This window comes from Gopherus evgoodei, chromosome 8 (genome assembly GCF_007399415.2).
Source record: "Gopherus evgoodei ecotype Sinaloan lineage chromosome 8, rGopEvg1_v1.p, whole genome shotgun sequence".
Classification (NCBI taxonomy): Eukaryota; Metazoa; Chordata; order Testudines; family Testudinidae; genus Gopherus; species Gopherus evgoodei.
The window spans coordinates 97,639,054-97,663,990 of NC_044329.1; the positions used below are offsets into that span (position 1 = coordinate 97,639,054).

The following is a 24,937-nucleotide window of genomic DNA, read 5'->3' on the forward strand; positions in this document are numbered from 1 at the left end:
TTGTTTGCCATATCAAAACTGCTGTAAGGAATGTCACTCACAAGAACAATTCCAAGGACCAGTTTTTGCTATGAGTGCCATTATACTGTTACATTGCTGACATTTTTCCCCATAAGTGTCGGGGGGCTACTCAAGGGCTGAAAAATCAAGCGTGTTTAAATGTTTTGCAGGATCAAGGCCTGAGGGCTCAGCGCTATGCAGGACTGAGCCCTTAATAGAGCTTATTAATTTTTTCTGCTTTGCTCATTAAATTGTAAAAGAACCTTACAGGAATTAAAATGTATTCTTAGACTAGCTAGACCTTTTCTTGAGAGGTGTATACCAGAAAAAGGGACAAATCCTCTATGAAGATTACAGGTCTATCAGTTAACATTCTTTATTTCTTCTGCTGTAGACCAAAAAAGCCCAAATCACATGATTAAATTGGATTGTGTGCTGCACAATCAATTTAAATCGTTATGCAATATTAAGCTATCACAAGTGTCTGGCAAGTATTAAGCTTGTTTCACCACAGTACTCTAGCTAAACTCTTATCTGCACACTAGATAGGCTGCTACTGTATCATATGATCACAATACTAGTGGCACGACCTTGATCAAGTTAATATTTGAAGATAGTAATGCAATATTGCAGTTACATTTGTGTATCTTTTTAATCATGTTAAAAAAATGTTAAAATTCTAGAGGACCCTTGGGGGATCTTAAAAAAAAAGAAAAAAGCTAAGTTGCTTTATTTGAAAGGAGGTTTCTTTCCTTAGTGGAATTTAGACAACCTTACAAAACCTTGACATTAGGCAACGCAGTTAATAATTAACCAAGCTGAAGCCTGCCTCAATGAATTGTGTGTGATGACCCCACATCATAACACTTCTCTGTCAGCTGGCAGAAGAGAGAAGAAGTCTAGCTGTTACAGCCCTTCACACAACTATAAAAGTAGGAATGCTAAGCCATACTTTATGCAGACCTTCAGAACCAAGGTAAGATGAGTGCATTAGAATGATTGCTGTGGTCTTTTATAGTAGAGTAAATGTTCCAGGTAAAAAAGATCCATAGCATTTTAACTGTTGGAAACCTAAACTTAAATCTGTTTTTGAAAAGAGGGAACTTTGGCACCACCAATTTCTCCTTCCTCGCAGGATGTCTAATATTTTTAATGTGCTTGTGGCCAGTCTTAATATGTACGTTAAATAGTGATTGTGTCCGATTGCTGAAATTTATGTTCATGTTTGCAGCACAGTACAATCAGCTTTTGCAGTGTATTATTTATGTGCACCCCTAGCAGCAGTTTTAAAAACACTGTACTTTAACACAGCCATAGCTCATGTATCACAGGGGTTTGACCCTGAGATAATGTGGTACCATAAATTCTAGCAAGTTTAAACTTCAGAGAGAGGTCTGTTTTAATTCTGCATGTCAGATGTTCCTAGCAAAAAGCATTAATAATAGTTAACACTTTTCATCTACATAGTGCTTGGCAAACTTTAATTAATTCCCTTAAAACACCCCTGTGAGTTGGGCAAGTATTGCATGCTTCAAATTAAATAAAAATTGCATATGTAAAACTGAGAGGTTAAGTGATCTTCCCAAGACCACTGAGGCAGAAAAAGGATTACATTTTCTGGCTCCCCATTCAATGCTCCAACAACTAGTTCACACAATTCCTGTGTGCACTCTTCTTAACCATATGTAAGGCACAATAATGCCAGCTAAACACTATGGGTTGGATTTTTCAGAAATAGTTCAGCACACACAGTTAGGGACAGTCTCTCCACCCCACCCATCCCCCAAGAGCTCTGCTTGCATTTAGACCTCAAAATACATGACCAGATTATAAAATAGCTCAACTTTCTTGAAAATCTGACCCTAAGTGTCATATTGGGAGCTGCTGGGGGCTGAACATCTTTGAAAATCTTGCCTTTGTTTAGGTGCTTAAATGGGAGCAGAATTCGTTTGAAAATCTGGCCTTAAAGGACATAACTGTGCTCTCTGAGAAAAGTATATAAACATAAGGGTCTGATTTCAGAAAGGGAGACCTTCCAAACAATTTTAAAAAAGGAACAACTAAACCAACCCATATAAACCTGTAGCAAAGGTAAGATTTGACATCAAGCATTATATATCAACATCCAGTATAATTCTGATATTTTTAGTATACTAGTCTTCAAAGGCTGTCACAAGCACATGTTGCATAAAGAAGGGGTTCTAGCTCTCTTCCAGTTGGGAAAAGCTTGACTTAGAAAGGCTTTTTGAGCTGTCATCTATTTTTTCCTGTTAATAGGGACATGGTCTGGTTAAAATTATGAACCAAATTTTCTCACTTAGCTTTGTAAAGTTTAGCACTTAAGTCTGTAGGTAGGTACCTAAATAACTGTGGTCTGATTTGCAGTAATGCTGAGCACTCACAATTCCCAATGAAGTCAATGTGAATTGTAGAACAACACTGAAAAATCAGACCATGCTTTTTAGGACCTGAATGCACATTCTCATGCCAAGCTTTAAGCACATAGATTTTAAAAATATTAGCCAAAAATTTCAAGAATCAGATTTCATGGGCATGCTGCAAATAACACGTGAGGTTAGTAAAATTAACTTTTTAACCTTCTAATTTATTGTCACACTGGTTATCTAGTTTCTGGTCAGATTATAGTCAATTTCACTTTTAAATTTTACCATAAACTTGAAATATTTGGACTGCAAACACTGCAGCGTAGGACAGTATTTTAATTTAGTTAAAGCTGAATCTCTGACATAAAATTATGCTACCACCAAGAGGTGCTAAGGGTAGCACATCATATTCTCTCATCAGAAATAAGGATAAATTCTGCTCTCAGATCTGCATGGAGGATCTTAACTCTACTATTCTTTTACCCTACCCCTCCACCTCCGCCCCACTAACACAATGGGACTTCTCGAGTTATAAGGTGGGTGCTGACTATAGGATGTGATTAACTCTTTCAGATATATTTTTCATCATTTGTCTAATTCTGATCTCATACCAGCATTCTATCTATTGACATCAGTGGGGTTACTCCTGATTTACAACAGCATAAATGAGATCAGAATCTGGTCCAATGTATTAAATAAATGCACATATCATACATTTTCCCCACAGAATAATAGACTATAAGAAAATAGTTTACTGTGAGACAGATCCTCAGCTGGTATAAACTGTCAAAGCTCTATTGATGCCCACATGGAGCTCTCCTATTCCCACCAGCTGAGAACCCGTTGCTGTATATCTGTCACTAATAGTCACTAAACAATTTACTGCTCCGCATCTTGTCCTACTGTGATAGTTCTTCGCAAGAGGCCATACAAAATGTCATGGGCCTGATTCTGATCTCAGATACACCTCTATAAATTAGGGAGTAACCGCTGTGAAGTTAATGATGTTACACCAATGTCAGAGGAGGATCAGGCCCTGCGTTTTGGCAACCTCTGGGACAAAAGTTAGCATTCATCTGCGACCCACATCAGAGGATAATGGATTGTCTTGGTCTGTCCCTAATGTATACCCCAAAATGAGTGGCTGACTGGTTTTCTGGTAATTTTCAGCAATGAAAGGACAATCATTACCAGTTTTTCACATGTTAAAAATAAATTAAAATAATCTTAGATTAAGACTATAATTGTAATTTCCCCTTTATTTTGTTTCTTTTTTAAAATTAAACTTTCTACTGGGACATAAACAATTTAAATAGAATAAACATTTCAAGACAAAATGGGTCAGCAGCAATATGGGGCTAGCAAACAGAAGAATTAACCTGCAAGGTTAATAGATATATTATGATTCGGTTGTTGATTGGTCTGATAAACGTGGGGCGGGGGGAGGGGGACTGCATTAACAAGGACACACGCAGCTCAGGGACAGACTATTTCCCTTGCGGCATTCCAACTCTTTTCTCTTTGCTGAGACCTATTTTAGGTGTTGGATTTAGTTCAAGTTAAACAGATGGCAGCTCTGTTTCTTTTTTTAAACCACTAGTCACTTTAAACTACATGTGGGAGACTTGGGTCGGAGATAAGGATGCAGCTTATCTCAACTCACTTTTTATGGGAGTAGTCTGGCCCCATTATCCACAAGTCCTTTGCACTGCTGAAATCTACCCAATTCTGGGCATCACATTTGCATTGTTTAGAGAGATCAATACAACTGGCTTCTAGAAGATGCTTCTCTTTAACCTGCAAAAGCACTTAAACTAGAATTAAACCTCCAGGTGCAGTACAAGAATGTATCACCTTTATCAGGCACTTCTACCAGCACACCAGCTCACCGACACCACCTGGCATAATCAATCCTTTAGTGAGTGGTTTCAAATCTCACCCTGCATAAAGCCAGCCCAGATCCTGCAAACATAAATATGGTGCTTTACTCACGTGAGCAGTGCCGCTTCAGTGGGACAACTCACCTGAGTAAGGCTACCTATGCCTGTCAGCGTTTCCAGGAGCAGGGTCCAAACCTCTCACAGGACCACTGAGATGAGCAATAATAATCAATGTAAACTGACCTCTTTAAACTTATTTTTCACCTTGTGGCAGTTAATACCGCTACGCTAAGGAAGCTATTTGATATTCTTGTATTGAACGCTAATATTGAACCTTGCCTCTGCATCAAACATATTTTGTATCATTCTCGGGGGCATAGTGGATTGTTGTGACATTAACCAAAAAGAGCACATCTTGAATATTTAATATTGACTAAAGTCATCTTTCCAGACACTGCACACAAGTGATTTATCAAGACTGTCCCTGGTTTCCTTTGGGCTACAAAAGGCAGGCCTGCATCAGCAGAAAATTATCTATTGATTAAAAAGGGTTAATTCTTAACTATGACAATGAAAGGTAACAAAAGAGGGAGAGGCACCTGAGTTAAGTTACTTATTTCCTTTCCCAGTGATGACAGTTTATTTCTATATTAATGAGTAGTGCACTGGCCACAGAGTCCTCCGTTTGGAAATGGTGTGCTTTTAGTTCCCCTGTGTAAAGGCTGCATACCTGAATGCTCCTCACATACCTCACCATACTTGGGGTATGTTCCTACTTCCACTAAAGTCAACTGGAGTTTTGCTGACATTGACTTCAATGGGAGCAAGAACAGGCCCATGCATTTTTCACAAAAGCAATTTTGTTTCCCATAGGGGCAGATCAGTGAGCATCTAGTATCTAGTCATCTTGCATAAATAATTTTGCCATGTACAACACTGGCAGTATGGAAACCCAATGTGACAAGACAACATTCATTACCTGCTTGGCAGTCAGGCTGAGACTCCCCCCCCCACTCAACTGCCTTATGGATATGGGCTGTCCAGCTCCCATTAATTGTAATGGGAACGAAGCATCTAAATCCCTTACCTGGCTTTGGAAATCACAGCTTTATCACTCAAAAATTACAAAATCTAGTCCTCTTGGCTGACCCAAACACTTCTCTTGTAGCCACTGAATAGGAGATTTCTCTTGTTTCACTCTCTAGAAAGCCCCCAGCCTTCTTTCCCAGAATGCAGGTGCAAGCATTTATATGGAGGATCAGAAATGCACCTTTTAGGGATGGATTCTGACATCAGTTACACCACTATAACCCTGTAGAAGTTCCACTGGCAGCTTCAGAACCTGGCCCTCAGGCTTTGACTCTGCCAGGGAAAAGTCAAAGCCATTGTAGCTGTGGTCAGAGTGGTCTTCCTCTGGATAATTTTGTACAATCTGAAGAATTCCAAAAGGCTGGGCAGGGCAAGGAAGCAATGAAAGCTCTTCAGATGTATTTTTAGTTTATTTAAAGTGTGCTAATTTTTATGGACCTATTTCCCCCAGTCAAAAGACAAAAACATATAGGGGGTTGAACAAGCCACTCTAATAATGATTACTAAAAGCCTACACGTACCCACTTTCACCCTCTTTCCCCAAAGGGCATGGCTGTCCTTTTCTAAGATGCATATCCACAGAAAGATATTAGATTTTGTTTCTACTGCAGGAAAGCTGTTTTTATAGCTAATGGAGATTATTACAATATATGGCCAAATCTTGCAAGCCCTCTGCATTCTGAGTAACCAGTAATTTCAATTAGGGCTTTTATCTCAGTAAAGCTACTGCCATTCTAGTCTGGCCTTTTCTTTTGATTTGAAATTTGTCATACTGCATGAAATATACAATGAAACAAAATAAGATCTTAATCTTGCAAGTGTCCCAATGTGGGTAGATGCCTGAACTGTATGGAGCCCCTTTGAAATCAAGAGACCTGTATAGGTGCAGAGGTGCGCCCATGTAGAACAACTTGCAGGCTCAGGACCAAGAAAGTTAACACATTAATCTTATTGTGGTAAGATCACATTGCAGGAGTTAGAGAATTTTCCATCTCACTTCATTCAATAAGCAAATATCACAAGAAGATAAATAACTGTTTGCTTGGTAGCGCTATATTTAAATTTCTTGGCTTTATTTACATATTCTTGGGGTGTCATAATGAGGAGATCATTGTCAGATTGTCATCTGACTTTCTGATGTTTTTAAAAAAAAATGATTCACATGATGCCTTGAGTATAGTGGCTAGTATTTTCAATGTCTAACCACGATATCACTTAATGGCAGCTACTACTAGAAAAAAGCTTATCACTTGATGAGTTTATGCACCCATTTGTGCAATGACTCAACTCAGGAATTGGGACTAATATTGCATGACAACACAGTAACATCAGTCTCCCATTTTCTAAATGGCATAAACTCTGGTTTGCTTTTTTTTTTTTTTTTTTTTAACAGGTTTGCTAATTTAAGTCAGCAGAAGATGAGTCATCTGGAAAAAGACTATAAACATTTGTCCCCTAGGAATCCTATTGTAAGTTCAGTATTTTAAAACTTATTTCAATATAAAATACCCAAGCAGTTTATACTTGTTGAGGTCCAACAGTCAGGTGAGCTTTTGAGAATTTCCATCAGTTAGTCTGGGAATGCTGGGTTTCCCTTGATTCAATAGCTCAGTTACATAATTAGAAACACATTTGCTGCCTGTTTTTGTATCAGATAAAGCTTAAAGTGAGGGTTTTATTACTTTTCAAACAAAAGGCTGATAGATAATCCAATTAGGTAAAATATGCAACACATGTAAACAAAGGCTATGGACTCTGGGGCAGCTCCTCAACTGTCATAGTTCCATCAGTGGAGCTGTGACAATAAAAATCAGCTGAGGATCTGCCCCTTTATGTCAAATTTTGATAAAATAAGAGTTTACAAGTATCCGCCATGAATGTGCTGTGCCACATGTGTTTTTTAAGTCATATTGCGTTAAAATCTGTTTACTGTGAGGTCATTTTTCAGGGCTGCTGCTGCTGTTTGTAATTCCATTTCTCCTACTTTGGGCTACAGTGTTATCAGTATCTCAGCAGCTAAGCAGGGTGCAGCCTGGTCAGTTCTTAGGAGATCTTTAAGGCAAACCCAGATTGCTTCATGAAGTGGTGTTGGATTTTCATCAGGTGAGATTCTTCCTTCTAGATACTGCTGAACTAGGATCATTCCCGAATGTTAAGGTGGTCTATGCTGCTGGAAAGGTCTGCTCTGATGAGGGGTGTTTTAAGGGGTGAGGTTCTCCTAGTAATTTTTTCACAAGAACAATTGTTCCCAGTGACCTGGACAAATTCCAGTGGAGTAATTAACATTCTGTCCATCTTAAATTACTTTGTCACTTAACTAAGTGTGGTATGACACTTCCTGTCCCAAGGTGTTATGTTGCTGTGTACTATTATTCCTCTCCAGAGGTGGCTGCATTTCAGTGGTGGGTGAAGCAATTCATATGTCTCACACACAGCATGTACAAGAAAGATGCTGTACACACTTACAATATCATGACTACAGGAGGAAGAGAATTTTATCAATAGGTTTGATATATTTTTTAAATGTATTCGTCTTAGTTACAGATCTTTGTCATGCAAAGAAAAGAATTAGTTAGAGGGTGCTGATTTCAAACATATTAACTCAATGAACTGATAATTTTAGACTATGCTGTGGCATGAATACCTGGATTCATGCTCAGTTATTTTGCAGAAATACATGTTAGCCTGTCTCTTTCTGTTTTCTTGGAAGAGCAAAATTAATAAAAATTAAACCTATGCCTGATTTTTAAATGTGATTGAATCTTCATTAGTTTCTCTGGCTCTGCTGATGTCTGACATTCAAAGTTCTAAGTTCTATTTTTCCCTTTTATCACATCTTCCATAAATAGATCAAATATGTGTGAAAGTGGGTTAATTGATTTGTCAGGAAAGTATATGCCAACTTGGTGTTTGAACTACGAATCAGAGCAAATAAGAAAATTGGCACTTATGATCTTGTTGAGCAATAAGGTATGACAAGCATATGGTGATTGCATAAGATAATATGTTTGCCTGATTTTTCTCTGTGGGGGGGGAAAAAAAATTCCACAGAATTTTGTCCGTCATCATATGCCACAAATACTTTACACAGCTTTCTGATCAAAGTGCAAAATGAAATTGTGGAATTGATGCTAGTCCTCCATCTGTACCCTTTGGAAGTACATAAGACATGAATGACAAATGGCATTACCCACTTTCAGCATGTGCCTTAAAACAGATGAATGTCTGTGGAAGTTCAAATTCGGAAGACCCCAATACTTAATGCGAGTGACATGAAAATTAGAATAACTATATCTCCAGGAGGATAAACTAACTGCACTGTTATTAGACTAACTTCATTGGCTGATCTAAGAGTAGCTATGAGAAGTGATGATTACCTAAATGCAAGTTTTTCATTGATCTGTATAAATAATACAAGACAAGCATATTCTGTCTCATGATCCATTACAGACCAGCTCATAAATCAGAACAAGTGAAGCCGGCAAAAAGTGTCAATGACAGCCAGGATTTGAGATGCAGTAAGAAAAATTGCACCTGAGTGGTTTCCTCGCCACTCACTAAATCAGACTGGCAGAGATGAACATAATGCTAGGTAGACTGGCTTTTTAGCAATGGGTATGTGGGTAATCTAGAAAAAAAACATCTGGAAACCTTGGTAATCCCTATGGCTTTCACAGATTAGAATTGTAGGCTAGGATACTCTAAAGGTATTGTAACAAATGCCTGGCCACCTATGACCTCACAGTGCTCCTCTAGAGCGTCACAAGGGTAGAACTCGTTTCGTGCTGCTCTGAAACCATGCCCTCTATTTGAGGTGTTAGCTGTAGAGGGCCTATGACACACAGTTGACAGGTAACGATGCCATCCCACAGCAGGCAGTAGTACACATACATCCTATTCAGTTCATTCCAGTATATTTAGGACGTTCTTGAGGAAGATGGAGGAGAACAATAGTGGCAATGGAGGCCAAAGAAATATTTGGACTGCTGAGGCAGAATTTAGAGCTTTGAGTTAGTGGTAATGATGACTAATGGACTAGGCCATTTACAGCCTCCAGGAAAGAGGCATGATCTACTGGTCTGATCACATGACTGGAGGCAAGGAATCCCCTAATTCTACTTCTGACACTGATCCCATCTGTGGCAGTGGACAAATCACTTAACTTCTGTATGCCTCATTTTCCCCATCTATTTCTGTGGAGATGATTTCTCATGCGGCTGTTGTGTAGTGAATGTTTATGAAACCGCTTGAAGACAAAATATGCTATGAATAATTATTAATAAACTGAATATGTCAATCAAAATATACATCTACTAGAAATGTTTGATTTTTTTTTTCTCCTTTTAGGAAGCTCTCAGACATTGGCAATCTCCTTATCACAGTGATTTAAGCTGCCCAATCTGCCTCCAAACAGCTACATTCCCAGTAGAAACCAATTGTGGACATTTATTTTGTGGTAAGTTTTCCAGAATAGCATGCACAGTGCTTGTGTAAATGAGTGTGTACACCACACACATCACTGAAATCTCAGGATGAGTGTACTGTGGGCTCAGATATGAGCCCACTGAATCCATGGCAGTTCTGCCACTGAGAGTAGGATCACATTCATCTTTGTTAATTTGAAATCACTAGAAAAATCGGCAATAACATTTCTGTTTGCTCACTGCCTTTACATGTATGAGGCCGTGGAAAGGTTTGACATACCCAGAAAGTCTTGAGGCAATAAACAGGCAACAGATACCTCTGAAGCCAGTCTTATATTGATCAATTCCAGTGGAGCCCAAGGGATGCAAAAAGGGTAGGAAATACAGATTGTAATAGTTATGCAAACCAAAGAGTACAAATCCCGCATTCCTATAATGTTATGGTTATGATTTTAAACACAAAGAAACTAAGAAATGTAAAGTTCAATTGATAATGTCACATACATTTCACACAGGGGGCCCAGTTTTGATCTCACATCCATCTATACAGCTCCCATGGAAGTCCAGCTTGAATTACCCCTATGTATCTAAGAGAACCATTGGTCTCTCTCTATGGGTATACTTTTAAAATCCACAATTCTCAATGGGATTGTTCTGGTCACATTTACACTGGTATAAAATTGGAGTAAGAGAGATCAGAATCGGGCCCAATATGTGCCATGAGGTGAGTTAAGATGACTAGGAGAGCCTTAACTTCTGGATGTCTTGACTTATGAGTGTGTAAAATGGTAACCTTAATGTTACATAAATACAAGCTTTAATATTTTCCTATTTGTTTTAAAGTAGGGCGAGGGGAAGCTTAAATATCAGGGTGATTCTCCAGTGCTGAACTGAATTAAAATGCTGATGTAATTATTGACTTAAAAGGAATTACACTAGTATAAAACTGGAGCAATCTATGAACTGATTTCATGATGTACTTCCACGTTTCCATAGGCAAAAAAATTGTGCAACTATTCCACTCTGGCTGTGTAAAGGGGCCTTAAAGCAGATGTAAATTATATTTACATCCAACTGACACTTTAAGCTCCCTTGACAGTAGCGGAACGGTATGAAGAGACGTTAGTGTAAATGAAAATAAGACCATCAGACACTAATGCTGTGGCACAGAGGAGACACCCCCACACCCCCACCATAAGCATGTTCTGAAGAGAGTTGTGGGACCATCTTCTCCTAGAACATCATCACATCCACTACTATGTGCTTTGGAAAGAAAACAGATCTCCCACTAGATGTGGGTAGATGCATGGAAATGTGCTGGAAGATTTATTTTCTATTACAGAAACTAGAAAGTATCATTGTTCTGCACAGCTTATTCAAGAACACTACCTCCATCTTCACAATAAAAAGCACAGTGCAAATAAATAATTTATCAAAATCAGGGAGCACTTCTTAGGAACCAGCCACTATATGAGAGTCTACATGGGAATACTTGAGGATTCTCCTTGCATGGATTGGGTTGGTGTACATGCATTGCTTGATAAAATGCACGTGCATACAGAAAAAGATCTTGAATTTAATCCAAGTCAAAACAAATCTGAGCAAAACATATGGCCCCAACACACTTTTCAAATAATATCAGACAAGTTGCATTATACAGATTTTTTTCAAGTGAGGAGAAAGATGTAGCAGTGAAGAATAATATTATCATCTTTTCCTCTTCTCTAGACTTATTTCCCTTTCTTTCTTTAGACTTTGTTTTCCTCCAACTGTATAATCATTTATTCTTCAAAAACATGATCCCACCCCAGTATTGTGCTCATATTGTAAAATACCTTATTTATATAGAATTGGCCCCTTGCACAATGCCTGCTTTTCATGTCTTAAATGAATAAAACTTTAGGGTGGGACTATCAAAAAAGTGCAGCATAGGCCTAGATTTCCCTGACTAAAGTCAATGGTAAAATGCCCACTGGTTTCCATCAGAACAGGATTAGGTCAATGCTGAGCACTTTTGATGTATCCCACTCTGACACAAAGTTTTGTTTGTTTTTAAAATGTGGCCAACCCATAGCTGTTCAAGCAAATTAACTGGAGATTTACAGAAAAATCAGAATATATTATTATTGGTAATTCATACAGTTCGCCCCTGTGTTTTCATTTTCAGATTCATTTTGAACCGTATGTTCAGGAAGTTAGGAGGAAAACTGATCCTGAACCAATATTTCTTTTTTAATTACCAATAAGCAGAGAGTATTTCAATGACGCCCTGTGAACTCCCTCAAAAGGCAGTGTAGCAAACTTGATTAAAACAGGATTTGGTCTAATTTATGAAAACACACTGACACACAAATACCTGAACTTCAGAGGGTTCTTTCCCTTCCTGTGATCCTTTACAAATGATTCAACATGCAACATTTTTAATTGCCATGGGTTGCTTTCTTTAAAAGCCATTGGAAAGCTAAGGTTTGACTGTGCACTGAGATCCTGTTGTCTTCAGGAGGGGTTGGCATAAAGCAATCTGCCCACATGGATCCTAGTGCAGGGTAAGGGCTTAAATGGCCAAAGCAACCTCTGAAATCCAACATGAAGTTTTTTTCTATCTTAGCTTTGCACATGCAAAAACTTGGAGCTGGGTGCTGGGCTGCATTTATACAAACAACACGGGGATTTAGATCTAGATGCTGTCCGTTTTCAAAATTGAGATTTTGCACATGCAAACAAGAAATAAAGGCTGTAACAAACAAACCTGCACTCAAACAAAAACAAATGTTAAATATTGCAGCCATTGTTTCAGAAATTGGGGTGAGGCTCCCTTGCAAAACACAAAAAAAACCCAAAAACTTTTGGGCCAAATTTAATATCCCTAAGAGCATATCTATTATATAATATGCCTAACAGCTATATACTTGATTTCATATGCATCAGTTAAAACATGGTTTCCATATAGCCACCCTTCTGAAGCATGATCCTAAAAAAGAAAGTATAATTACTGATTTTTTTTCCCTAAATTGTGGACTCCCAAAGACTTGATATTGTAGGGTTGCTCAAGAGTGCCCATCGGCTGGTACAGGTTATTTTTAAGAATAAAGACAATTAAAGTACAGTTCAGCTCTATACAATGACAATCAAAATGGCATTTTGTGGTGCCACGGTTATTTTCACTGGTGTTTATAGCAAATCTGATCAGTTTACAAGTTAAAAGATTTGTTTTTCTCACGGTCAGGCTGGCAAGCAGAGCGTGGGATCTGAAAGTCAAGCTGGGCTCTTTCTGTGTTTCGAGCTGTTATATCAAATACTGCCCTCTGCAGCGCTTGTGCAATCACTCTGTCCTCAAACTGTGGCCTGAGTTATACCTGTGCAACCCTCTGTCTTCAGTGAAGTTGTGCAGGTGAAACTGAGGATATAATATAAGGACAGAGGCGTTGCCTTGATGGGCATGCAGTTGGAACTTACCCATTCTGTTGACGATGAGGACAGAACAGAATCCAGCAACTGTGGCAGTTCCACAGAGATGACAGCAATAAAAAGGAGTAAAAAAATTTTTAGTCACTAAGAGCCAGTTTCTCATCCCCTTATTCACAGTGATGAGCACCTTATTCCAAAAAAGTGGCCCTGTGGAGATCAATGGGGCTCCTTTTGGAGTCGGGTCCTATTGTACTTCAGAGTCTCACCTGAAAGACGCAGATACGTCTCTGAAAACACAGAAGGAACAGTGCCATTTTTCAGTCAGTCACTTTTCAGAGTGTCATCTAGGCAGATATAAGGGGAGGAAAGGGGGCTATTAACTTAGCTGGCCTCCCTGTAAATTCTTTTTACCTAAATATTCTCCAGACCATATGCCTTAATATACCAATTTTGCTTTTTGTAGGTTCCTGTCTAATTACATACTGGAAACATGGTTCCTGGTTAGGAGCAATAAACTGTCCTCTCTGCAGACAAAAAGTAAGAGTAATTTCTATTCTTTACATCTGCTTTTTGACAGTTAGTGAATTAAGAGCAGAGATACCAAGGGTAATATTTGTACAGCCTCTCATTTTCTAGCATCTCAAAACCCATTTAGGCTGGAATGGCACTACAGTCATTTGCCTCTATCATCTGAAGCCTGTCATATCAGGGAATGCTGTAAAATATTAAATGTGCTTTCTCTCCCCTCCCCCCGCATAGTCGTTGAATCTCTGGCATAAATATTTCATAAAACCAAGACAGAACTTCTTATCCTCATCTGACCCTTGCCAGAGGCTGCACATTAAATTGAGAGAACATCCACCCCTTTCAGAAGGAGAGAGTTTGCATGTAAGAAATGGACCCACTGACAAAACTTGGAGCCAGACAAAGGTCATTGTGACAAAAATATTGACAGGCATAATAAATTGCAGTGGAGTATTTTTCTTCATGCTGCAAGACCTGCATCGCTTTACATTCGGCTGCATAGTTCCAATGCTCATTTTTGTTTTCCATGGGAAGGTGATTCTTCTGTACAATGCCTCTTGTGAAAATCAACAAGATAAGCCAAGCAAACGGATTGTACGTGACATCAGAGATTACAACAAGCGTTTCTCTGGCCAACCTCGACCTGTAAGTGTGGATATTTCTACATTCACTTAATTAGCCCTGTCCCAAGCTGCAGTGAGTTAAAAGAGACTGAACAGTGTAAACTAATTGGTCAGTAAGGGAGTTCCGCCTTTGGGTGTTCACATTGTGTGTAGCTTTGTAACAAAGCCGTGCCAGTTACAGCAGGGCTCAACATTCCTATTAGCCAGGTGCCCTGCGGCAGGTGCTTCTGCTTAGGTCCCTGCTCAGTCATTCTGGAAGTGAGGGGAAAATAAGTGGGGAGATTAAGCAAGGGAGAGAAAACTGAACTAGAGATGGGCCAAACTGGAGTATGTGGCTCAGCTTTGAACCCCAGGATCTTAGCTTGCCTCTAGCGATCACTTCTAAGTCCGATCCAAAACCAGAAGGGAGTTATCATATTTCTGCCTGGAGGTGGCCAAACTCTCAGGGGTGAAGCTAGCATGGCTGTTCACAATGTCTACAGTGTAAACTACTCACTGAGGCCAAAATCCCAGCAGGCCTGGAGGCTCAACGGGCAATGGGACAGCTGTGTAAGATGAAGGCTAGATGTACATGTGCTCTATAAGTCATTCTCATTCCTTGCTAGACAACATACATTTCCTGCCTTAGGCAGCTCTTCCTTGCCTCCTGGTGGAGGGCCTGCAAAGGGCTACAGATCTTACTTTAGCCTCTGGACTGGAGGTTATTTCTTCAGGTTAATAGTTTTCCTTACTTTGTTAAACCATTACAATGGCCAAGGGAAAATCCAGATATTATCTTTCCTCTTGTATATTTACTCCAGGCATGGATTAGTACATAGTTTATCAATTTAATATACTAACAGAGCAACGGAGTATAGCAGGAGCTAGCGATTGCCTGTATCATATGGAAAAACTGGTTATCTTAAAGGGTCACTGGGTATCTTGGTATCATAGTACTAGGGTGACCAGATAGCAACTGTGGAAAAATGGGACAGGGGGTTGGGGGTTATAGGCACCTATATAAGAAAAAGTCACAAAAAACGGGAATGTCCCTTTAAAAACGGGACATCTGGTCACCCTACATAGTACTTGCTATTGCCAGTAGGGGCTCAGTCTTATGGTCCTTTAATATGTACCTCCCCATGCCTGGAGTTTGCCTGAGTAACGATTGCTGGATTGGGCTGCCAAGGCCAGATTTTGAAAAGAGCAGGCAGTCTGCCGTTGATGCACTCCGCACCCACACCTGGGATGACATTTTCAAAAGAGATCAGCAGTCAATACAATTGTGTGCCCTTTAAAAATCCCACCACCACATATAAGGCATTGTTTTGAAAATCTTTTATTTTGGTATCTGAGTGGGAGCTGAGCTCTTCTGAAAAAAATCTGTCTCTGAATCTTGGAAAATAAGTGAATAGTGTAGCTGGACTTGGACATTAGAGGTAAATCTTGCGATTAAGAAATTTTAGACAAAAAATGTTGATTAGAAGCTTATCTGGTAACCAAAAAAGCTCCATGAATTAGAGTTAGAGAAAATAATATCACTTCATAACCCAGTGCAACTGAATATTTAGTTTGCAGATTACCTTTATGACATGCCGCTACTCCTAAATCTTGCCTTAAGAGGAATCTTCACCCTGGGCAGTCTCGTATGGATCTTCTTCCTAAGAATTGTTGTTTGCTCCTTTGGGACCATCATGTGCTTAACTTCCCGATTTGACGTGATGCGTGAACCTCTTTGTGGAATCCTTGCAGCAGTCGATGACCTAGTTGTCGTTTTCCTCCTTTTAATTTGCATGTTTAACATTTGCCAGCAAATGGAATCAGAAGATATAAATATGGCAAGTTCTACAACTCAGACCATGCTGTCAGAATCCTGATAGACTCAAACTTCTACTTCTTCATGAGCCTTCATCAGACTGTGTCAGGCTTCTCCCTGACTCCGGGGGCAGCATGCGATGGACTGATCTTTTGAAGAACGTTTCTAAGAAGATTCTAACGTTGACCTATAGTGGAGTAAGACTCAGTACACTTGCCATGGCCAAGTGATTGATTTGTGCAAATGCTCACAAGCCTAGGTTATTAATACAGCTATGTATTTACTAGGTTCCTGCATGGTGAAGCAGCCTTTTATGTGACTTCCCTTAACATACAAGACCTGAAATGACAGTGTCTGGGAGCTACGTGTAACGCACACACCTCCTGGGTGTGGTGCTCTGTTCCATGCAGTGGCACCAAGACTACTTAGAGAGAGATTAATGAGTCTGTTCTACATCCTTCGCTAAGAGCCATATGGCTTTTAGCTCATGCACTAAACTCCAGAGGTCTGAGGTTTGATCCCGCCCACCGACAACTGGGGTCTGCTGGCGTTACATACGCACAAGGTCTAAAATTACAAAGCCAGTCACTTTATACCTGAACATTTTTTAGGAAACCACTTTACATCTAACTAGTTGCATCTCAGTTCTGGTTTACTATACTGTAATCTCGAGACCCTACATAGTCTTATTACTGTAGAACTTTCTAAGACACCACGCGTGTGGCATGGGGAATAAAATGCCAACTACGTGGTTCCTCTAAGCGGTCGTCTGTAGGTGCTTTGTGCCACCAACATTTATTATGATAAGCTCATCCATCGGATTACAAACTCTCTCAGGTATCTGTTTAACAATTGTAATCTTGATATTAAACAGACAATATGAATATGTTCATAGTATTAGCTTGAGTCAAAATACAAACTGACATAAAAGAACTCTAGGGAGAGTGAAATAAAAAGGGATTAAAAGGGATTGAAAGGATTATGCAAGGAATCTGAACAAATCTTTATCCAACTCTCAAATATATGAACACAAGGTACATTTTTAGCAGCTTCCTTAAGCTCTGTGCATTTGAGTTTTAACGAAGTCAGCATTGTTATTCGTTTCCTGTAAACTTTGTATGCTCCCTGTAGTTTCCTTGTAAGTCCCTGTACTAGGTCAGCAAAAAACATCAAGGCCAAATTTATGATGATATAGTAGGAAGCCCATGACAGTCTTGTGGGTTTGTTTTTGTTTTTCTTGCAAGTAGTTAAAATTATTGGGACACTGCAAGAAAACACTGCACTCTGTCCATAGATAATCTGTGATATGGATTGAAAATAACACAACTACTCTTCACATGTTACACGTGTGTGTGTGTATATGAATATTTATTGTTTACAATATACTGGTCTCTAACAGTCATGTTTGTTGGATTTTTTGGGTGACATTTTCAATTGACATAACTTATCATCCTCTTGAAGTTCATCCTATGCTATACCAATACTGAACCCCACTTTTCCCTGTTATTTACTGTGTTATGTCCCCCCCACTTTATACCTTTCAGCTGTCATTGGTTTTAATTATGAACTCAGAAAGCATAGATAGAGAACTCTTTCCTCATACTAAGTACTATGGAGAGGCCAGCACCTGCTTTTCCATGAGCTGCAAGGCAGGAAATATATTCTTTTCTTTTTTAAAAAAGAGTTGCCAGATGTTTTTGAGCACTGACTACTAACATTAATTTTTTTTCAGAACCTGGCTGTTATTTTTAAGGTACTCGGAGTATAATTTTGTCATCAGGTGACTCCTGTTTGCATATACTAAAGAATGGAATTTCCATTAAGCCCAGTGAATAAAGTTGGGGTCACATTTCATATAAATGTACTATAGTTATTGCTGTTGTATAGTAAGTGCTCAGTGTGAGTGGCCAAAGAATAGGCTGGGAGTCTAGGAGTTAAAAATGTTGTCACTGGTGATCTAGAATAGAGTCACAATTAGTTTGCATGGTCGGCTGTGTGCTAAGATACTTCTGTCTCTAACTCCACCTTTGTTCCCCTTTCATGGTGAATGCTGTCTCCTTTTGCTTTTTCAACAGAGTTAAAACCCTAACTTGCTGGGCACTGCTGTTCAAACAATAACAAATACACAAATCATGGATAAGTAACAGAATGTGTCTCCTATGAAACTCTTAGTGAAGTCACTGGGGTTGCTCAGATTCTTGCAGGACTGGACCCTCATATCTCACAAGGGAGCCCTGTTTCTCTTTGGTTTGCAATACACAGCATGGGAAGTCTTTTGTGCAGACACAAACGCAGGACTGTGCCTCTCCTGCACTTACGATATGTCGGGGCTCCATGCTCAACACTCTCAGTTTCATGTCTATTCTGTCACCAGACACAGACCCTGTCTATGATGCGAGGATGGGTACGGATTCATATGAACAGCTTTACTGGTGGCTATATGAGAAGCAGCCAGCAGGATGTTTTATTAGCATCCGTGAGTCATGGAAAGGTACCTGCATTATAAACATGCTTAAAAAAAATCGCTTCGGCACAATCTGATCTTTAAATATTAATGGCTGGCTGTTTTTCCATCTTCAAAATGATTGGTGCACTTTAAGGACGAATCACGTGCCATAGACAAAATGGATTGAGTTATCTGACAGCCAAGTGTCTGACACTGCAAGGAGGGGGAAATCACCCAAATAAAAAGCAATGCCCATCACACTTTTTCCCCTTGAAATTACTTTTGAAATTTGTGGTGTGTCAGAGAAAAAAAACCAAACACAAATTCCAGGTCACAAGCATGTCTCAAAAATATCAGCACCCAGACAGAAATGATATCATCAAATTTTACACTCTGGACAGTAGGAGTTTGACATTGAATTTTCATGGTAATCTTAACTGTATCAGGGGAGTGGTGCTAGAATTAAACCGAGCAGTAGACCTGCTTTGCTAGTCATCTTATGAAACAGTACAGCAGAATCCATGTTAAAAATGCAACAGCCTTTCTAGCCTAGCCACTAGTGGTTTGCTTTGGTGAGCCAATTAAATGCTTTCTTCTGCTTTTCCAGCTTATGGTCATTACCTGAGTGTTGGCCCTGGTGGCATGTCTGTTTTTTGTTTTTTTAACTGGAGTCAATGGTCTCTATAGCAGTGGTTCTCAAACAGGGGTCTGGGGCAGGTTTCAGAGGGTCCACCGAGCCTGGCCGGTATTAGACTCGCTAGGGCCCAGGGCAGAAAGCCAAAGCCCCGCCACGCAAGACTGTAGCCCAGGGCCCCAGACCCCATTACCTGGGGCTGAAACCAACAATTGAACAACTTAGCTTCGCCCTACCCCTTGTAGCATGAGGCCCTGGACAATTACCCTGCTTACTACCCCCTAATGCCGGCTCTGGCTTTTATATGCAGAAAAAACGTTGTTGTGGAGTTTTTATAGCATATTGGGGGGGCTCAGAAAGAAATAGGTTGAGAACCCCAATCTATAGTCCAATGGCGTGCAGTGGCTTGACAGATTACTCAGTGCAACGGCACGTAGTGAAAGTACTAGATTTTTACATTAAAATTAGAAAGAACAATTTTGTTTTAAATTGAATGACACAATGAGACAAAATTCCTATGAACTTTTAATTGTAAACCTCTGGAAATTCTTTGATCCCTGTAGTTCCCAGACTATATGACTGTTGATTATACGCCTTGCATGATGGCTTTATACTCTCTCTGATGTTCAACAAGTTTCAGAAACACTTCATACTTCTTGTCATAAAATCTGTGTAAAAAAAATTAAACAAATTTAAAGTTCTGAGTCAGTTTAAATACCCCACAATATGCATGTTTACTCTAGCCAGGGAAGCACCAGAAGTGGTTTGGATTCAGTTATAAATGACAAGTTTTATTGGCAGTAGAGTCCTGTGTTTTGCCAGAGCTGAGTTTTTACCCAGACAAGTGATTTCAAGTTATCCTAAGCCTAGCTTTGATTTTCAGACACCCTCTCCTATGGCAGAATTCTCTGCGGGTGTAAATGAAGGCAAGTCCATTGACTTTTAATAGCACATTGCCCATTTACACCCACCAACAGAGAGAACTTAGCCTCAAGGGCCTAATCCTTTTCAAATATGACTAATACCTCCCTTACATTTAGTCAAATCCTCCGTGCTCTTTGTGCTGTCTCATGTTAAGCGATACCGGTTACTCCTTGTTCCCCAGCTGCCTATGAATATGGGAGAAAGCAAGATTTTCACTCTATTCACTCTACAAGCCTGGAGAAAACTAAAGCAGTGGCTGCATCACATACAATAATTTATAGTTTCCCTCTAGCTGAAAAATGTTTTGCTCTCTCTGACTGAGTGTTCTTAAAATTTTGATTTGTCCTGCATTTTACCATAAACCTCTTCAGTTTCCTTCAGCAACAGAGGAACAAACACTTACTTCACTTTCTAAGCTGTATGAAAAATCAGACTGGATAGTACATGGACCTGAGTTATCTACAAAGCGGAACAGTCTATTAATTTATTTGTAGATCTCCTAATAGGCCTGCAGGTGGCGCTCACACACTGCTACTGCATATTCATCGCCTCCCCTACAGAACTGCTGTCTAGTTTAAGGCTAGTGATAAGGTTTAGGCATTTTTACTCAGTGGAATAGCTCAGAGCCTTGATGCTATGGTGATGGATGCCTTTGAAATACACAGCTGGAATGGAGCTATTCCAGTATAACATATAAAGCAGCATAATACAGGTCCTTAACTAATTCAGCACCTCAGAAATGTGTGTGTCCTTTTCTTTCAGCTGAAGACAGTTGTAGTGTATGGAGATTATACTGCTAGTTTTTTTAACCATGGGTAAAATTTTCAAAAGCACCTCAGTGACTTAGGAGCCTTCACCACTTCTGCAAATGAGGCCTAGACTCCAGAATCATTTAGGCACTTTTGAAAATTTTACCCCATGCCTTTTTACGCTTCGTTTGTGACATTTCCCTGCTAACATACAACAGTAAATAGGGACACAGCTGTTATTGCATTCAAACAGGGCTAGAGACAGAGAGGCATATACTTTGGTTGATGTGATTTCTTCACTCTCATCAATGGATACTTAAAAATCCAGATTACCTTTTATCCCTGTGGTTTGGTTGCACGATTTTCCCGATTTTTCCCATTCTCTCCATGGCCTCCTGTTACAAGATAAATACAAGCTGGAAATGCCTACTTTAATTTAAAATACTTTTTGACAAGAACAAAAAGTGCCTCAAAAAGCCAATCAGAACATTACTAATGTATTTTGTTTCAGGTTAACAGACCAGATGTCTTAAAATATGTTCAATCCCCTTACACAGCAGTCATGCGAACAACGTACAGTACTATAGACTCATCAGTGAGGCAAAAATCTGTTCCTTTTTCTTACTAAGAGTCTGGCAAAGAGCAGCCTCTCTTATTATTTATGGTAACTAGAGGAAATGTTACACACATCCCTGGGGAGCTGATTTCTCTAATAAAGTGGTATTTCAGAAGAGATCTCTTAATCCCTTTTCCGAAGTATCGATTCCCTGAAGAGAGGCAGGCCAAAATGTGCTCCAGGAACCAAATGTAACTTGTGAAGTTCTGCAGTGCAGCTCGCAGCTGCCCTCATCCTCTAGTACTGAGCTGCAGCAGGCAGAGCTCCATCCTGATTGGGGTCAGGTCAAAGCAAAGCCAGGTATGGAGACTCCCATGTTCCTGGAAAAGGATCCTCTTGGGCAGCCATGCTGCAATCAATAGGGCTCCCTGCAGGTGTCAGCGTATGGGGAGAAGGATCGCTGTGCAGGACTGAGGAATAATTTTGGGGGACTCGCACACATAGTCCCATTGGAGTTGGATGGATTCATCACCTCATGATTGAAGGAAACAAAAATGGCAGGGCTGTACCATTTCAAAGCACAACATTAGAGCTACGACCCACAGACAGTTCAATGTCAAGGAGCCAAAGAATTATACAGATCTAATCAGAACACTGCAGGCTTTTTAATTTCCCAAGCAGGAGCCTAAATCTGCCCTGTTATTAGTGCCTGTAGCACGGTACTCAGAGGGCCAGGTGGCCTAGTGGTTAGTGCACCGAGTTTCCAGTCTCTTGATTCCCAGGCAGAAGTGGGGCAGAGATGTCTGGCCCCTACCCCTAGGCAAAGGCATCACAGTAGTTGTCCCCTTTGGGATCTTGCTCTCAACCAGGTGTGGAATGGGGGACCCAGGCTGGCCCCTCCTTCTCCACCAGGTCCTGGCTCAGGGCCTTTTGGGGAGATGTACCAGCAGAGTATGTTTAGATCAAAACTGTTTAGGCTCATCTGTGAGCCTACATATGCACACACATATGTCACCCACCCTGACAATACATTTCTTATGTTTTGAAAAAGAGAGGAAGCTGGCACCCAAGCTGTCTTTTTAGTCTATCAGGTAAATACTTTCGTATTTTTAAATACATCGGAGTCACATTAATCAATATTTAGGTTTGTTAGTGATTTATATATAGTGTAAACTGATCCCAGTCAACGTGATAACAAAGCAAAGAGAGTTAAAAAAATGGGTAGTCAGAAATTTTCAAATAACAATTCACCCATTTTAGGGTGTTCAAAATATCCTGAGTGATTACTCACTGTACTTTCTTCTTCTCTTTTTTTTTTTGTATTTCAATGATTTTTTTTGTTTAAACTTAGCTTGGCCATTATTAATTTGACCAGAAACTTTACTCTCAGCAGAGATGTTATTCAGCAATTTTGAAAAAAAAAACCAGAACAAAACACTGAAAATATGAATTTATAATGAAAACAGAAACAAAGGAAGATTAGAATTAGATTAAATGGTCAATCTATTCCAGTATCCTGTCTCCAACACAGCCTTAAATATAGCAAATGCATAATACTGCTGTTCAGAAATAGTTTATTTGAGGTTTACATCCAAATCCATAATGCCAGTCACCAAGAATTGTGCGTTCTTAATTTGAATGATGATATAACTTCTTTGTTTGCCAGTCTAGACTCTACAATGAATACAGTGATTTAAACGCAATGAATTCTCTCTTAAAACAAAATATTTTGTAAAATTGCTTTTTAATCATTTCTCTCGTTCCATAAAAGCTACACTATAAATAAACCATGAAAGTTCACATTTGATCCTCATTTCTAAAGGCTGGGCAAGAGGCAAGTGAAGGGTTTTTGCAGAAAAAAATAGAGGCACTGTGGCGCATAAATAAAAGAATGCATTCATGATTACTAACCTTTTGTTATGGTGTCAAAGCTGAGACAGATACAAGCCAGTAAACACCCTGCTTACCAATGAGAAATGTAGCAGAATGGGAATACCCACTTCTGTATGTGGGCAGAAGATAAACAGGGCTAGTGAACACAGTTCTCTAAACACCAGTAATGTTCCACAGGAGGACACTGAACTACAATGTTGTGCTGAATAATACCAGTAATGCCCTTTTGTATTCAGAGGTCTAAAGCGAATCTATCCATACTATTTCTAGGGCAAACTCATTCTGTAATGACTAATGATTGAGCTGAATTTCTTTTCTATGCATGGTCTATGGGCAGAGATATACATTTAGGACTCCATACTCCCCTCAATAAACAGCAGATCTCCCCATAACGTCAATGTGGGGTTTGCTGGGTGCATGAAACCAGTCTTCTTCCAAATTATCCATCACTGAAGAATCTAAGTGATAAACCACTAGTAGAAGCGATTTACACAAACAAGAGCATATATTATTCAAACTGCTTATTTTGAACCCAAAACAGGACTTGAAAACCTACAGGTGGAGCAGAATTGTCCATTGGTCCCATAACACCAGTTTCCAGAGAAAACACTGTTTTAATATAATAGATAAAACATGAAGCAAATTCCAACCTCTGCCCCTTTAAAAATGGAAGGAACGCGAGAAAAAATATATATTTTCAAATCTAAGATGTAATGGGATGTAACTCAGCAAGGCTCTACACACATTGGGTAACATTTTGAAAAACACATACCTGAGTGAGGAGCTTAAGTCTAAATTTTCAAAAGTGAGTTAGGTTACATCTACACTGCGATAAAAGACCTACTGATTTGGGCCAGCTGTGGAACTTTTGCTGGAGTGTAGACCTACCCTTAGGTACCATGAGCTAGATCCACAGAGGGATTTAACTGCTACTTTTTAGCTATCTAAGTACAAAATTTAAAATGCTTGTTCAGTTGCTGCCTCACCTGGTAAGCACCTAAATTCCCATGGCATCTATCTTTTCATTGGTAAAGTCCCCTATATTTCTGCTACTGGGCATGCTCAAAGCCACCTAAGTCCTGATGTTGCCAACCTACTCAAAACCTAAGCACCAAGAGGATCCACAAATGTGGTTTTCCCCTGCCTCTCTTGCCTGTGTGACCAGATCTGGCAGGTGTTCTCAGGGTCAGCCTAAGAGTATACCTATCAGATCAGACTCCACATAAAGCAAGAGTGGTGGGTCGGCCCCCTTCCACCCTACAGTCTAGTGTTTAGAGCACTTAGCCAGGATGTGGGGATACATCAGATCAGGGACTGGAACATGGTTCTCCCAGGGGAGTGCCCTAACTGTTGAGCCAGAGAGTCATAAGAACAGCCATAATGGGTCTCCATCAGAGGCCTGTACCAGAGCTTCAAGGACAGCGTATAGAACAGAGCAGTTTGAGGTATCCACCCCATCGTCCGGCAATCAGAGGTTTAGGGTCACCTTGAGAATGCAACCATGACCATGTCGGCTAACAGCCATTGACGGACCTATCCTCCATGAACTTATTTAGCTCTTTTTTTTAACTTTGGCCTTCACAACATGCCACAGCAATGAGTTCCAC

At 39.8% G+C, this 24,937-nt stretch overlaps 2 protein-coding genes across 6 annotated transcripts in view; one reads left to right on the forward strand and one right to left on the reverse strand.

The window, feature by feature from the left end:
• Positions 1 to 891: 891 nt before the first annotated feature.
• Positions 892 to 19,139, forward strand: LOC115655754 (E3 ubiquitin-protein ligase RNF170-like). 2 transcript variants are annotated; one of them, XM_030571523.1, is made up of 6 exons: positions 892 to 976; positions 6,747 to 6,822; positions 9,701 to 9,809; positions 13,649 to 13,722; positions 14,245 to 14,355; positions 15,884 to 19,139. In XM_030571523.1, exons 1-6 carry the CDS (start codon positions 939 to 941, stop codon positions 16,187 to 16,189), a joined length of 714 nt encoding a protein of 237 aa, XP_030427383.1. In that variant the 5' UTR covers positions 892 to 938; the 3' UTR covers positions 16,190 to 19,139. The 2 variants fall into 2 exon arrangements, with proteins under 2 accessions (XP_030427383.1, XP_030427384.1); XM_030571524.1 differs by lacking the exon at positions 892 to 976 and adding an exon at positions 2,836 to 2,920.
• A 91-nt stretch (positions 19,140 to 19,230) lies between these two features.
• FGGY (FGGY carbohydrate kinase domain containing) overlaps positions 19,231 to 24,937 on the reverse strand; it is a 196,901-nt gene continuing 191,194 nt past the window's right edge. For 3 of the 4 annotated variants that reach the window (XM_030571519.1, XM_030571520.1, XM_030571522.1), the window contains 2 exons: positions 21,215 to 21,276; positions 19,231 to 19,876 (listed from right to left, as the gene is read on the reverse strand). In XM_030571519.1, coding sequence (XP_030427379.1) covers positions 19,795 to 19,876; positions 21,215 to 21,276 — 144 coding nt within the window. In that variant the 3' untranslated portion in view covers positions 19,231 to 19,794. The remainder of the gene's footprint in view (positions 19,877 to 21,214; positions 21,277 to 24,937) is intronic. The other variant, XM_030571521.1, reaches the window with a different exon arrangement.